The sequence below is a fragment of the Paramormyrops kingsleyae genome, chromosome 21 (genome assembly GCF_048594095.1).
Source record: "Paramormyrops kingsleyae isolate MSU_618 chromosome 21, PKINGS_0.4, whole genome shotgun sequence".
NCBI lineage: Eukaryota > Metazoa > Chordata > Actinopteri > Osteoglossiformes > Mormyridae > Paramormyrops > Paramormyrops kingsleyae.
This window is the reverse complement of record NC_132817.1, coordinates 12,627,714-12,642,612: the sequence shown is the minus strand read 5'-3', so window position 1 is coordinate 12,642,612 and position 14,899 is coordinate 12,627,714. Positions and strand designations below refer to the sequence as shown.

The following is a 14,899-nucleotide window of genomic DNA, read 5'->3' as shown; positions in this document are numbered from 1 at the left end:
ACCTTCAGCGATTGCAGCACACCCAGAGAGAAGGGCTCATTGCAGGAGCAGCAGTAGTTGATCATCTCGATGAGGAAGGAGAGCGGGCCGGACAGCTCACGCATGGCGAACATCACCTAAGGCATGGGGTGGGGGGGGGGGACATGAGGACACATCAGAGCCTCCGAAGGGCGGCGACACCAACAGCGACGGCGCTAATGGTGACGGCGGCCAACACGTCACCTCCAGCAGATAGGGCTGCCCCTCCGGCTTGAAGAGCAGGGTCTCGATGTCGGCGTGCAGTGGCAGGAGGGGGCCGGGGCAGGAGACGCCGCTGCTGGCAGGCAGCTTGTGGGGACCCGGGGCTGTGTTGGCGGGAGGGTAATGATACAGGTAACGATGATGAAGCGCCAACACCAACTGGACATGGGCCACCAAATGTGCTACGAAACCCAGCTGCACTGGGAATTATTGAAAGGCAGCACTAACAGGACTACAGGCAAGGAAGGCTTTTGAGAAATGTACTGACCCACTGTCCTGTGTTTGGAAAGGTCCGAGTGGAGCACCAGCAGGGCTAGGCAGTTATGGAGGTGGAGGAACTCACGGGCCTGGGCAGAACTCCATCGGCGGTTCTGTGTGGCGGTAGAAGAAAAGGCTGAGAGGCCAGGAGCAGGGGGCCTGCCTGCTGAGAAAGGTCCCGCCCACACAGAGAGGCCCCGCCCACACCTAAAGGCCCCGCCCACACCGAGAGGCCCCGCCCACACCGAGAGGCCCCGCCCACACCGAGAGGCCCCGCCCACACCGAGAGGCCCCGCCCACACGTCTACCTGGTTGTTCTGCCTGTGAGGCCCCAGCAGGAAGACGAGCATTCGCCGGTAGGCAGCATGCTTCAGCAGGAGCTGACACGGCCCATAACCCTGGAGGCACACGGACACCATTGGGGATCCTAATACAGCTGAATGCAGTGGTGATGAAGCTGTACTGCAGATGCCTGTTTCCAGTGTCAACGTCCTGAAACGCCACACTGACAGGTGGCCACACTCACCCTCTGCAAGAAGTTACTGAACAACGAGAAGTACTGTGAGCAGTTCTTGCAGTTCTCTGGGACGTCCTTGTCCAGCAGGGACAGCAGCACATCCAGCAACGTGTCCAGGCCCTTGTCCTGGAAGTGGAGGGCGCTCTCCAGTGTCTTCTCCAGGATTGTGGCCACCACGACACGGACCTCCCGCACGCTGGACTCCAGCAGGCAGACCCTGGGGCAGACAGTGAAGGAAAAATGGCCAATGAGTGCTCAACTTATATATGGGATCTCCTTCAGAACACCTGGAAGAACATCCCTGGAGGCCATCTAATAAAACTGGCATAGAGGAGACAGTAGGGTTGGGGTTAAGGGCCTTGGTCAAGGGCCCAACAGTGGAATCACTCTGCCGAACCAAGGATTTGAACTTGCAACCTTCCGAGTCCCAACCCACGCAGCTGTCCCCTCCAAAACAAATTATTTCCTTGTTTCTTGGTCAGCGCATTATTCCACGCTATAGTGGAATAATTATAATGTAGAAAATAGTACAAATAAACATTTCTATGGGTAGGTGTCTCCAAATTTTTGATTGTTAAAATTATTAAAAATATCTACAGTACCGAAGAACCATAAAATGTTCTACATTATTCATCCAAAGCAGAAGTACATCAGAGCAGCATTAGTATTGCCAATATCCCTCTCTGGATGTTCAAAGCAACCCCCCCCCTTCACGACTTACTTGCTGATCTCACGCCCTTCTGGACTCACTAGGTACTGCACCATCCACTGGCAGGACTCGCTGCTCTTGGACAGAAGCACCTCGACCGTGGCTATCCACTCGTCTGTGTCAACCCTGGAGGTCACACAGAGGTCACACACTGAGGCAACTTACAACCGCAGACGTCACGCTCAGATTTAAAAAAAACATATCGACTTGAATGCTTTGCTTGGTCAGCATACCAGCAAGAATAAAAACCTGTACTTGGCTGCTGTAACAAGGCACACAGGATATCCTGCTACAGTATAACATTACCTGCTTCAAAACGAACCCTGAAACAGGACTTACAGGAGCATGTCACCGTAAAACACCTCCCCCAACACTACTGCCTACCTGAGCTTCTTCTTGGTACGAAGGTATGTATGAAACAGGAAGTTGACGGCCAGCTGCAAGCTGACCTTGGCCATCTCTTGATACAACGGGTGCTTCAATTTGGTCTAGAAGATGCAAAACGTCAACGCGTCGGATTTCATAGCAACACCAGGGTGTAAACATGAGTAATTTGACTGTGTCTCTACTGGGATGTTCAACATACCGCGTTGACAGATGCCAGGGAGAGGGCGAAGTTGAAGTAGTCGCTGTTGTAAATGTCCCGGTTCTTCATGAACTTGAGGTTCTCGTCTCTCACCATCTGAAACAGCCAGATCCACGTATCGATTTGACAGACAGCCACAAAGAAACATCTGCAGGAATGCTGAACTGGCTCCAAAGTGGCCGGTAATGCTGGGTCAGGAGGCTCCACCTGGTAGATCCTGGCAGGCATCTTCTCCACAAACAGGCCTTTCTTCTCTCCCTTCCTGACAAGGCGTGTTAACAGGGACAGCCGGTCGCTGTTGGCACGGGGGGGCCGTGGGGAGGACTGGGGCGAGATCTCAGGCGACGACGGCGCCGACCTTGAGGGAGGGACAGAAAGGTCAGCGGTACAGAGCAAGCCGGGAGGCGGATGGGGAAGGATACGCAGCAGGGGGGGACAGCCCACAGCCCACTCACAGGGACAAGTCCTCTGCCTCCTGCCTCATCACGCTGACGCGGCTCTTCTTGGGCAGGACGGGAGAGTTCTGGTCCGAGATGCGCTGGTAGAAGAGCATGTATGCATTCCAGTAACGTCTGCGGACGTCGGGGTATGGATTGGCTGGAGGGGGAGAATCCCGCCCATGTCAACACAGACAAACTTACAGCGAGTCCAGCGAATCATAGCATTAATCAGAGGTGTGGCAGAGCGATTCCTGCAGAGGTGACACTCACACTGGTCGTACACCTTGGGCCTGTACTCGCCCCCGAAGCACTCGTACTCCAGCGTCTCGTCATTCATGTCAAATTCCTCCACCACGTTGTCGTTGAACTTGTACCATTTGCCCCGAGCAGCGCCCCTGTGTGGAGAGGTGGGGAACAGACATGTCGTGACACTGAACACTGAAGCAGAATCAGATGATGTGGAAACGGCCACAGAAAATGTACGCCGTCATCCCCGTGCACCCATCTGTGAGCTTGTCTTGAGAGAACATGTTGATATGAAACCACCAAAGCAGGTGCCCCAGATCCTGAGGACGCTGCACGTCGCTCACCGACGGTCCTTGATGAAGGAGTAGTAGTGTCCAGCGTGGGCCTGCCCGCTGTGCACCACCACGCCCACCAGCTCGTAGTTCTCCGAGATGGTGACCTTCTTCCGGGGTGACCCCCCCGAGCCCAGCTCGCCGGACCGCCCGTTCTCTCCGTGGTCGGCGCTGCAGTCCTGACGTGCCGTCCCAGACACGGTGTAGGGCTCCATGTTCAGAACCCAGGGGAACTGGTGGTGGACAGAGTGGAGCCATCAGGATGCTCCTGGGACCGACCCAAGGCATTACCACAGCAAACCACCAGGAGGCAGCAGAGTCACTTTACCCGGATCTGCTCGTCGTACTTGATGGAGCGGCCGCTCTCCCAGTCAAAGCCGAAGCGCATCAGGTGGATGACCAGCACGCCGGGGAGGGACTTGATGCAGGTGCGCTTTACCGTGGTCCTCTGCCCCAGGAGGAGAGGCAGATCGAGACCAAAACTTTGACTTTGATACCTGTACCAGCTTTGTTACCTCAATATCAATACCACGCCAATAGTAAACAGGTGCTGTAAAACATTCCTATTTAAATATTACTTTGCTTTAAAATAAGCAGTCCTAATTATGAATTAAACCAACAGTAATGTCCTATAATATTATTTTGTAACATTATCAATGAAATATGCATAGATTAAACTCCATTCCATTAAAATCATGTTTAGTCTACAGTAAACTTTAAAACAGAAACAGGAAATTTAAGAACAACTAATGTAAGTTCTTAAATATTGAAATTTGCTAGAATCGTACAATGTTAAACTTCTGGTATCATGATACGATACTGGTGCCGGTATACTGAGCTTCGGTATCCGGGACACAGGGCCACAGCTCCCATCAGCACCTGGGGCGGAGCAGCGACCCCGGGGGGTGGGGCGGGGCTGGAGCGGGGGGCGGGGCTGGAGCTTACCTTCTCCTTGCACTTCTCACAGTAGTATGCATTGCTGCCCTCAAGGACCTCGCCACGCACAAACTGGTCCAGCGAGATCTCCAGACTCTGGCAGGACGTCACGCCCAGGTTGAGGGCCATGAAGGTCTCCTCCCGCTCGTACCTGCAGCCAGACCGAGGGAAAGCTCAGACATGGGCAGCTACATGCCTGCCGTGCCGGCCCAGATCCAGCGCCTCCGTACCTGTGTGGACAGTCCTTACAGATCTTCTGGTCGGAGAAGACGCCCTGGAAGGTGTTCTTGAAGATCTGCTCTCTGCCGATTTTCTGAAAAGCGAAAAACGAGTCAGACGCTAAGGCAGACATGAGGGTCTCCATCTCCCCCTTAACGGCTCTGTAAATATACCACAGCAGACCGACGTCAAGTGAATTCATGGCTCAACAATGGAACCGCGAATCCCTCGCGAACCAAACGACTGGACCACATGGGCACCCATAACCGACCGCGTCAGCGCGGAAACTGAGCCAAACATGCATGCGAAAGCGGGAACCTTGAGATGCTCGTCCAGCTGGTCCACCAGGCTGGTGAAGAACTCGTAAGCATCCTGCTGCTCCCGCACATACAGCTCCTTGTTCCACATCTTGAAGATCTGCACGATGCGGGGAGAAGAGGTTCTAATGGCAGCAGTGACCAGACGCATATTGGGCAGCCATACAAACGAGGGATGCATCCCATAAGGGAGGTGTGGACAGCGTCCGTAACAAACCTTCCAGAAATTCTCCGGGACATAGTACTGCAGCTTACTCTCCATGAGATGCCCAAACAGGGACTGGACCTGATAGAACACACTCTCATCTGGGTTCTCAGTGTCATCCTCTATAGACAGGAACGCCTATAAAGTAAAATAAACAAACAAACATGATGTTGAAAAAACCCCACTGCAGTTGAGAATGAGATAAATTCTTTACAAATATTATGTTTTAAATAAAATCAGTTGATGTTACAGTAGAGCAGGTATTTCTCAACCCAGCCCTTGGGGGCTGCCAGATGGTGCACATTTTTGCTCCTTCCCAGGGTGGGAGCAAAAATGTGGACAGTCTTTTGGTCCCTGAGGATTTACATCACTTGACACCACAAGGGGGCGGAATACCGGCATAATTCAAGCAGCTGGTGGGTCTCACCTCGGGCAGCCCAGGCTGCATGTAGAGCTGCTGGAAGACCGCATTCATATAGCAGGTGGCGCCTCCGTTCTTCAGGCCCACGAACCCAGAAATGGAACGGCTGTCCACCGGGGGCAGGTACTGGGAAGCACAGGGCACTGGTTACAGACCCGAGCCCAGCAGAGCTGATACACAGCTACTCGAATGACACGTTTGAGGTGCCTCCCTATACTCACGTCGAACTCCTTGCTAAGCGACGAGTCGGACTGGTGGTGCATGGAGAGCAGCTCGCGGGTGATTAGCTGTAGGTTGGTGAGGGAGCTGTCAGCCAGCATCACCAGCACCTCGTAGGCAGCCAGCCGGCTGCTCGCCGTGCTGCACCTGCGCAGACACACAGAGAGGGGTGTGAGGTCGCTGCGGGGGTGCAGTTTGCCACCCTGGCCAGCAGGGGGACCTCTTACTTGGGATGGAAGTCCTGGCTGGGAGCGGAGGAGCCCACGGGGTTGTTGCTGTTCAGGATGATGCGTGACGCTCGGAAGAGGAAGTCGTCTAGAAGCTGCTGAATCAGGGAGGAGCCTGACAAGGGGGGTGGGGGGGGGACATCTGGTCATTTAAGGCCTCTGAGGACACGCACAGGGATACAGGGTGCTGAAGCTACGACGGTGACGTTACTGCCACTTCGTATAGGTGACATGAGGACAGGGACCGTCAGCAGGGGAAGTGAGGCAAGGCGGAGGGGGGGGCGGGGCTTCGGCTCACCCAGCTGCTCCTTCTCGGTGCCGCACAGCGACAGCAGCGTCTTGATGAGCCGCAGGTGACCGGCCAGCAGGATGTTGTCGGCGGGGCTCGTCTCCAGCTCCGCCGTCCAGCTCGGCTCGAAGTTGTCCAGCCAGTTAATCTCATCCTCCAGCATGGCCGCCGGGCTGATGTGCAGCTGCTCCATCTCCGTCGCTAAGGGAGGAGGGGGGGGTGGATATGGGCGAGGGTGTGACAAGGCAGTCGTGCAGGGAGATGGGCATCTGGGGGGGGAGGATTCGGAAACTCACAGGTCAGATCGTCCAGAAGCTGGCATCTCAGGTCAAAGTACTCGGTGCACTGAGACAGTAACCTGGAACAGAAGAGGCGGATGCCGGTTCACGCAACAGCTCACTGCCAACAGGTATGACCAAAGCCTGTACAGCGCCCTGCCCGACACAACAAGCTCACTGGCGTGGTAAATGTCACCCGACTGTGGCGTCACGGCACATATGGGAGTTCCCTTTACACAAAAATGTTCTGAGAGCAGAAGGAAAAATGACTGGCTCAGAGAGGTAACCAATCAGATTGTAGAGGAGGTGAGTCCAAGCGTCATCAAGTTGTTTGGCCCCACCTCCTCTACGATCTGATTCGTTCTCTCTGAGCCAATCATTTTCTACTTCTGCTCTCAGAACATTTTTGTGTAAAGAGAAGCGTTTTACTTTTTTGTGCAAGTAAAAGTCCCACGAGCTTTTAAATGTGAAACAGACTCCTGTGGCAGTTAGAGCCATGAGGGGAGGGAAATCTCTGGGTGTCCAAGGTAAGCTGGGTCCTGAAGGGTCCCCGATGTGTAGGAAAGTCCCCAGTGAGATATGACCTCTGCCCTGCTGAGGATGCGCCTCTGACCTCTGGTTGATGCCCCTCATGACGCTGGTTGGGGACCACAGGGGCAGCTGAGCCATCAGGATGACGTTCAGGAGGAAGAGATTGGGCTTCTGCAGGTCTGGGTAGGCCGAGGTGTCCGTCTGGCTCAGCGTGTAGAGCTGGTCGCAGGCCACACGCCGGATCTGGGACAGACAACAACGAAACAGTGCATCAACATTCGATTTCTGAAACCGAACTCTGCGAGTGCACGAGAACGTGGAGTACAGCTGCCTCGTTTCCGAACGAAACGGCATACCTCTCCGCTCGGGGAGCCGAGCAGCAGGTCGATGATAAAGTCATTCACGCTGGGTAAGGTGTAGAAGGAGCCTGAGGGTGAGCAGAGAGAGCGAGCTTACGGAGAAGACCAGGCACTCGTGAGTCACACATACCGAGCATCGGAGGCTACAATCAGTGCTACGCTAGAAGGGTGAGCGGGCCTCACAGAGCTGCTGGCTGCGCAGCTGCAGGCAGGTGACAAGCAGTGACAGCGCCTCCCGGGCGATGATTGTGTCTTTGATGGACACGCATGGCTGCTTGACACAGATGCCGGCGTGCAGGCTGGTGGCTTCCCCTTCGCTGCTGGAGCTGCAGTTGCTGCCTGTGGGCAAAGCAGACGCAAGACGACTTCACCACCACACACAAGAATAAACATTTAAAAGCGGCTACAACTGATTATATTTATACTTGTGCTCATACTTGTGCAAATGGCAAATAAAGTATCATCATCATCCGTCATTCTAAATGCAATACACGTTAATAATTCAAGCCTGTTACGCCCCCAGCAGCCACAGAGGGGCAGCAGAGGTGAATCAAACGGACGCGTGACACAGCACCTGTGCTGCTAAGCCGGCTGCGGATCCCTGCGGGTTGCAGGGAGCTGGCGGTCTCCCTGATTGGCTGGCTGCTGCCCACCAGGTCCAGGCGGCCGGCGGCCGCCGCCCACGTCAGCCGCATGAAGCAGGCCACCGTGGAGGTGAAGTCACTGACCTCCATGGTCTGGCCAGGCAGGACAAGCAGCGCAAGAAGAGAAGAGGGGATCATCTTTGTGATAAACTGCTTTAGTTCTGATGGCGCAATCATGTCAAGGCGGCTCCTAGGGCCTGACTTCTCTACACAGCAGGTTTTAACACATGCTGAGTAACTAAAGTAATGCCAGCCTTTTAAATCAGTTAATTACCAACCCAGGAAAATCCTTCCTTCATAATCACTTACTAAACAGATCAATCCCAAAGCCCAGCTACTACAGAGCAGCGCCAGGCCTCACGCTACACCACCAGCACAGAGACGGGGCGGCCGCACCTGGATGGCCACACGAGCAGCAGGGATGATCTCCTCCACGCGGATGGACGAGCGCTCGGACAGCGACACCTGCCGATACGAGGCCTTCTCCGGGGTGCCGCACAGCGACAGCTGCCGGCCGGCCTGACGGCCCGCGTTGCGGAAGGGCCGCGACGACAGCGCGTCCGGACCCTCCTTGGCCAGCTCGTCGTCCAGGATGCTAGGCATGGTCTGCCCAACCAGGAGGAACCTGCAGGTGGAGCCAGAGAGCTCACGACTACATCCAAGAGCTGCTCGTGGGGGTTTGAGAGCGTGACGAAGCCTTTACCGTGCAAGCTGAAGGCAGATGGAGTAAACCCCCTGTCTGGTCTCATAGTCTACCTCTGATGGTATAGAGTCCTTCTGCATCACGTTCACCACCAGGCTGGACAGACATACAGACACAAAGCAATAATATCACCCTCAAACTCATCTCCCCTCTGCAACAGATAACTCTGCCTCAGTAATGTGACCCAAGCAGGAAACTCCCAGTGTGTTTGTACGCTGAGGCCCACCTGAGGCCTCCCGCTTTGAGGAAGTTCTCGCAGAAGGACTTGACGCTGGTCTTGGCCATCTCATCATCAGACGTCGGCATCAGTTTGGAGCTCAGTACCTGTGAGGACAAGCGGTTACCCCCGAGTCTGACTTTATGGGTGGCACCGGGGGCAGAAGCAGGGAATACGTACCTCCAAGTTGTAGAGAACCCTGAAGGTGGACATTCCCGGTGCAGAGGAGCGAAACAGGGACTCCAAGATGGAGGCCGCGCTCTGCTGGTGCTGCTGCTTGGAGGACAGAGACGGGGACTTAGAGGCCTGGGACCCCGAGCCCAAAGTAAAGAGGGTTTTCTGCGAGAAAGAGAAGCAGAGTCTTCAGCACATGGTCAGTCAACCAAGCGCATGCTGAGCGTAACATCAAAAACCACTGTGTTACGTCGAGGACATACCTGGTGGCTCCAGAGACTGGATTCTTTAGGCACAAAGTTGTCCAATGCATCCTGAACCTCGGGATCCGTAGGGATCAACAGCAGCAGCTTACGTACCCGCAAGGTTATCCTGCAAGGCAAACATCAAGATTAGGGCTCCCATAATGTACGGAACGGCCTCTTAGGGTAATGGCATTATGGGCATTATCATCTGGTCCTTGGGGACCCCCAGACAGCCCACGGTTTTGCTTCCTCCCGGTAAACATGGACCCTGAGAAACACTCTTATGGAGAAGCATTGTATCTGTAGAAAAGGGTGTTAAGTGAGCGGTTTGTTAATTTTACAGTGTTTTGAGCAGGCATTATTTCGGCCACTGGAGGCATCACGCAGGACCCCACGCTGGTTTTTTCTTCTTCTTTAGGCTGGATGCAGAGTTAAACACTGTAGTTCTACAAAGTATTGTTGGGTTTATGGTGTAGTTGTGCGTGCATACTGAGTAAGTATGCAGTTCATTCGTACCGCAACTATACTTTGTAACCGGAGCAAATGTTATCGTTTTACGCGTTTGTAATCTAAAATAAGCATATCGCGCTAATCGCAGTTTGCATTTGCTGTATTAATGCCGCTCGGTTTAAGAGTATTGTCTGGTTATTTGCGTTTTGTAATACAAATGATCCATATCATTTAGTATCTATATTTGTTAAATGTTTATAAAAATAATGTTACCTGTGAGCGGGTTGATTCCTATGTTTTTATTTCTGTTTCAGTAAACCACAATTACATAATCCTCCAATGAGTATCCGGACTGTTTTATGGGCGGTGTATTAATGCGCTACTATCCAGCTATAGAATAACCTGTCAGAGGTAGGCAAACAAACCCAGTGTTCTGATTGGACACCGTGTAAAGGTTACCACCGGGAGAGAATCGGCGTCCCTTTTCTAAAACGACTCTAGAACGTATCTGCCCCCTACCTGGGCTCCTCCAGGTTGGCCAGCTGGTACAGCATCTCAAACACGTTGCATACCAAAGCCATCACTACTCCAGGCAGGGACTTCTCCTGGGGAGGAGAGGGACAAAAATTGCTGATGACAGGTTTGGAGAGGGAATATTAACAGGCAACTGAAGGGCGCCCCCCAGTGAGTGTGCCGGCGGGTGGCCTGAGGGCGTGCCGACCTGCTCCATGGCGTAGGCCGAGTTGAAGACGCCGCTGCTGGCACTGCTGGCGCTGGCGGACGAGTCGGCAGAGCTCCCCGAGGGCGTGCCTGTGCTCGAGCTCTTCACCGTCAGGCTCTGCTCGTCAGAGAAGCCCAGCTGGTTCAGCAGCTTCTGATCCCGGTTCATGGTGAGCTGGTGGGCACACGGCAGGGTCACGTGGCAGGTCAGATGGGCAGGGTGAGACCGACGACGCTCTCAAAGCCCCAACTCACCATGCTATCATTGGCAAATATCTGAACATTGTCCACAGGGCAGTTCAGATGCTCAGCTATCTTCCACCTTATGCTTCCAATGGTTTCGTTGCTATGCGCCTGGGGTTAGAAAAGTGCAAGAATACATAAATCACTAGTCCGAGAAAAATCCCGCTCTTTGGTTAATGTTTCAGGTGCTGTTGGGGGGGGGGGGGGGGGAAGCGTAGCAGGACTGACCTCCAGAGTGAAGGTGTCTTTGGTAGATTCGTAGGTTATGTGGAGAATGACGGGGTGCCCGTTGAACGAGGCTCCGTGAGGTAGAATGGTGCGAGGAACTGAATATAGGTCCTGGGGATGAGGCAAACGTAGACAGTGAGAGCAGAGACCAGGCAGCTGCATTTCCCAGCATGCTTAGGGAGCTTCCACCCTCTAAGTCAATGTTTCTCAAACCAGTCCCCCGGGACCCCCAGACAGTTCCTCCCAGCAAAAATGTGAACTATTAGGCAGGGAGCTGGGAGTGAGCAAAAACGTGGACCGTCTTGGGGGGGGGGACTGCTCTAATTGGAGATAGTAGCATGGTAGAAAACCACAGGTATCCCGTAAGAATGGAAAGTATGTTCTACTGAAGGCAGGCAAACCGTTCTATAAAAATCTATTTTATACGAAGACATCGTTATTTGATAAAGTAGAAGCCAACATGCCTGGGTGTGTGCAAGTAGGACAGTTCAATTTGCAGCTTTTAAATGGACCTGAAAACAGTCTCACGAAAAGTAACTGTACAGAGTGTTCCAGCCACGGTGGGTGCATCGGACATCAGGTTCTGCTTAAAGCTCTGTTCCACGTGTCTTGCATGTCGGATCTTATTCCCAGTCAGACATTCGAGGACTTAAAAACACTCATTTCCGTTCAGCTTATTAAACTCCCCCCACAACATGTTAGCTTCCAGTAAAATGTGAGAATAGATTTCCAGTCAAATTGAAAAATGCTCATGCAGCAGTGCTTATATAAACACCAATTCAGAACATCAGATTAATAACCACAAAACCTTTGAGTCATAATCACTGAACTAGATAAGCCACAGAACCTTAACCTTCAAAGTATGAACTGGTGATGTCACTCCAGCAGCTTAGTAACAGTGAAAAATCCCCAGAAATTGCCCCCAGCGCCCAAGACATAACCAACACAGAGAGACATGCCTCACCTCAATAGTAATAACATATCGCTCAGCAAGTAACAGCAACCTTTCAATGATCACCAGCTTTGACGACCTAAGAATGACAGACAAAGTTATAGGAACTCAGTTAATCTAACAAGGAGTTCATGTAATATAACGAAGAACACGTCTTTCAGCAAGGCAGAGGCCAGGCCAGGGGTCGGGTGCCCCCACCTGGAAGGAGACTGCACGGAGGTGGCGACGGTGGGCATGGCCGTCGCCGTCAGCATCTTGGTTGCCCTGGTGACAGCATGAGTCAGCGTCGGCCCCCCAAGTGCTGAACTGGCAGCCTGTGAACGGCAGAGAGGCTATGAAACCCACAGGGCCCAGAAGAAGCACAGGTGTCTCAAAGCCAATTAGGAGGTGTGAGTTCTGACTGCTGCAGAGCACTAATTTACTGCCAGTGCTTCAGGTACCATAATAGCAGGAAGCCTCAGAGCAGCAAGCTGCACCCATTGGTTTCATTCACTTACCTCTAACCTCTTATAACAGTCCGCGATGAATTTCTTGTGGAGCGATACGGAATCCTGTGTGAACGAGAACGAGTGAGCAAAAATGAAGCAGCCGGAACCGAACCATCAATGGGGGGGGCCGGGTGGCCTGCAGGCTGACCTTCTTCATCTTGGGGTTGAGGTTAATGTAGCTGTACGTGATGATGAGCTGGATGGCCTCATTGGCGATGTCTTCGTTAGGGGACTCCATGGCCATCCGCCAGATGAAGTCCATCCCGATGAGATCCAGGCGTTCCACGAACTGGGCAGGGACGAAGGGGGCAGAGGGACGCGGGAAGAGTCAGCGGGGATTCGGGCGAGATGGCTGGCTGCCCGTCCAACACCGCGGGCGAAGGACTAGCATCCAAATGAATGGGCCCTGTCTGAGGGCCCATTCCACAGGGCAGCAGCCATATGTGAATGACAGGCTCAGAGTTTCAAGCCTAATCTGTTCTCCTTGCTACATAAACATACATAGATGTGACTGCCTCCATCTTACAGGAATAAGACTGTACAACGTGGATAATTCAATTTAAAGATTCACAAAGATGTGTACCTGGTGGGGACTCTTCATATATAAATAGGACACACTTCTGAAGGGCAGAACAGACTGACTCCTGCGTCACAAATCATGCTGAAATACAGCACGGTGACCTATAACTAAGCATCCCTCTCCGCATTTCTGTTGATATTGCCGTTCTGATCTCACTGCAGCTATCCTTCCGCACTTCAGACAGTCAAACGCGACGATGACACAGTGCCACTCTACCTTTTCACATTTCACATCCTTAACTGCGGTACTTTACCGGCAGGGTAAACATACCAGCTGTGTCCCCTGGCGTTTCAGCCGATGGTCGCTCAGGTTGACGTTCTCGAAGAATGTCTTAAAGAGATTAAACCCTAAAGATGGAGAGACACCATCAATCGCAGTAAAGCCGCAGGCCTCGTACACGAGCCTCCCGACGGTGGGGGTAACGGACAGAGAGAATCAACAGGCTTTCAGATGCTTCACGCTGCATGAGCTCTCAGCTCGACCATCAAAAACTGATTTACAGGGACCTGTAGATTCTACGCTGCCCACTACACGTGATGAGTCTTTGATGCCCATTTTCCTTTCTCTAAGAGGATGCCAGCAAACCCAGTGAGGTGTCCCATCCTACAAGCTCCATCAGGACCCCCACCGTTCATGCTGATGTCGTAAGGGTCCAGCTTAAGGATCTTCTCCTTAAACAGCTGCTGCTGCACGTCACTCTCCAAGTCATGCTGGCCCTTGGTGAACCAATCAAAGCACATCTGTAGAGAGAGAGGCGTGTCACAGCCTGGAGCGCGGACCCGGGGGACGGCCAGCAAAGCCGCGACTCAGCCAGGGAAGGCCCCGCCAACACACCTCTCTGTCCAGCTCGCACACATCCATACTGGTCACCAGGCACTCCCACACTTCCTTGGCGCGGTTCCACACCAGGTACAGGCTGGCTTCCTGCAGGAAGAATGCCAGGAACCTCAGGTGTCCCTCCAGGTACTGGGGAAAAGTAGGGGGGGGGTTAGAGTCTGATCCAGAACTGCACTTTACCTTCACACAGTGACATTCATGTTGCATTTAGTCGCTTAGCAGATGGTTGTATCCCTATGGATCTACACTGTTATTAAGGCACCTGGACAATATCCCGGGGAAACGCTGCTCACTGCTCAAGGGCTCAGCAGCCTCACCTGCTGCTCATACTGGGACAGCAGCCAATTAAGCAGAATGCCACAAGCTGTCCTAGTGGGGACAGTAGCCTAACAAAGCAAGAGCCATGACACCCCGATGTGAGCCTGAGCCTCCTGGCACCCTGACCCACCGCCCCGACGTGAGCCTGAGCCTCCTGGCACCCTGACCCACCGCCCCGACGTGAGTCTGAGCCTCCTGGCACCCTGACCCATCGCCCCGACGTGATCCTGAGCCTCCTGGCACCCTGACCCATCGCCCCGACGTGATCCTGAGCCTCCTGGCACCCTGACCCATCGCCCCGACGTGAGCCTGAGCCTCCTGGCACCCTGACCCACTGCCCCGACGTGAGCCTGAGCCTCCTGGCACCCTGACCCACTGCCCCGACGTGAGCCTGAGCCTCTTGGCACCCTGACCCACCGCCCCGACGTGAGCCTGAGCCTCCTGGCACCCTGACCCACCGCCCCAAACCGAACCTGAGCCTCTTGGCACCCTGACCCACCTCCCCAATGTGAGCCTGAACCTCTTGGCACCCTGACCCACCGCCACAAAACAAGGTTGAGCCTTCTGGCACCCTACCCCACCGTTGTAATGTGATCTCCATACCTCCTGGTAGGAGTATCTGCCATCCACCAAGGTGGATCCTGACAGTCCCCCGGGCCCTGCCACAGACACTGCCAGGCGGTGACAGGACACCAGGCTCCCTGTGATCAACTTGACGATCTCAAAGTTCTTCTTCAGGTCCTGGATGATGCTCTATTGGTGGAGGAGGGA

General features: G+C 53.7%; 1 protein-coding gene across 3 annotated transcripts in view; it reads right to left on the bottom strand.

The window, feature by feature from the left end:
- Positions 1-14,899, bottom strand: part of usp24 (ubiquitin specific peptidase 24) — a 40,939-nt gene that overhangs the window by 6,392 nt on the left and 19,648 nt on the right. For all 3 annotated transcript variants that reach the window (XM_023818840.2, XM_023818841.2, XM_023818842.2), the window contains 43 exons: positions 14,732-14,881; positions 13,808-13,939; positions 13,602-13,713; positions 13,244-13,320; positions 12,542-12,682; positions 12,403-12,456; positions 12,104-12,219; positions 11,918-11,984; positions 10,954-11,064; positions 10,738-10,836; positions 10,484-10,657; positions 10,282-10,367; positions 9,331-9,439; positions 9,074-9,232; positions 8,903-9,000; positions 8,677-8,772; positions 8,370-8,598; positions 7,904-8,066; positions 7,513-7,668; positions 7,327-7,397; positions 7,053-7,213; positions 6,458-6,519; positions 6,171-6,362; positions 5,873-5,987; positions 5,648-5,792; positions 5,433-5,552; positions 5,018-5,143; positions 4,802-4,900; positions 4,495-4,577; positions 4,274-4,415; positions 3,657-3,776; positions 3,341-3,561; positions 3,021-3,145; positions 2,766-2,907; positions 2,518-2,668; positions 2,311-2,406; positions 2,109-2,212; positions 1,737-1,850; positions 1,025-1,232; positions 807-896; positions 509-611; positions 223-344; positions 3-116 (listed from right to left, as the gene is read on the bottom strand). In XM_023818840.2, the coding sequence (XP_023674608.2) occupies positions 3-116; positions 223-344; positions 509-611; positions 807-896; positions 1,025-1,232; positions 1,737-1,850; positions 2,109-2,212; positions 2,311-2,406; positions 2,518-2,668; positions 2,766-2,907; positions 3,021-3,145; positions 3,341-3,561; positions 3,657-3,776; positions 4,274-4,415; positions 4,495-4,577; positions 4,802-4,900; positions 5,018-5,143; positions 5,433-5,552; positions 5,648-5,792; positions 5,873-5,987; positions 6,171-6,362; positions 6,458-6,519; positions 7,053-7,213; positions 7,327-7,397; positions 7,513-7,668; positions 7,904-8,066; positions 8,370-8,598; positions 8,677-8,772; positions 8,903-9,000; positions 9,074-9,232; positions 9,331-9,439; positions 10,282-10,367; positions 10,484-10,657; positions 10,738-10,836; positions 10,954-11,064; positions 11,918-11,984; positions 12,104-12,219; positions 12,403-12,456; positions 12,542-12,682; positions 13,244-13,320; positions 13,602-13,713; positions 13,808-13,939; positions 14,732-14,881 (5,355 nt within the window). The remainder of the gene's footprint in view (positions 1-2; positions 117-222; positions 345-508; positions 612-806; positions 897-1,024; positions 1,233-1,736; positions 1,851-2,108; positions 2,213-2,310; positions 2,407-2,517; positions 2,669-2,765; positions 2,908-3,020; positions 3,146-3,340; positions 3,562-3,656; positions 3,777-4,273; positions 4,416-4,494; positions 4,578-4,801; positions 4,901-5,017; positions 5,144-5,432; positions 5,553-5,647; positions 5,793-5,872; positions 5,988-6,170; positions 6,363-6,457; positions 6,520-7,052; positions 7,214-7,326; positions 7,398-7,512; positions 7,669-7,903; positions 8,067-8,369; positions 8,599-8,676; positions 8,773-8,902; positions 9,001-9,073; positions 9,233-9,330; positions 9,440-10,281; positions 10,368-10,483; positions 10,658-10,737; positions 10,837-10,953; positions 11,065-11,917; positions 11,985-12,103; positions 12,220-12,402; positions 12,457-12,541; positions 12,683-13,243; positions 13,321-13,601; positions 13,714-13,807; positions 13,940-14,731; positions 14,882-14,899) is intronic.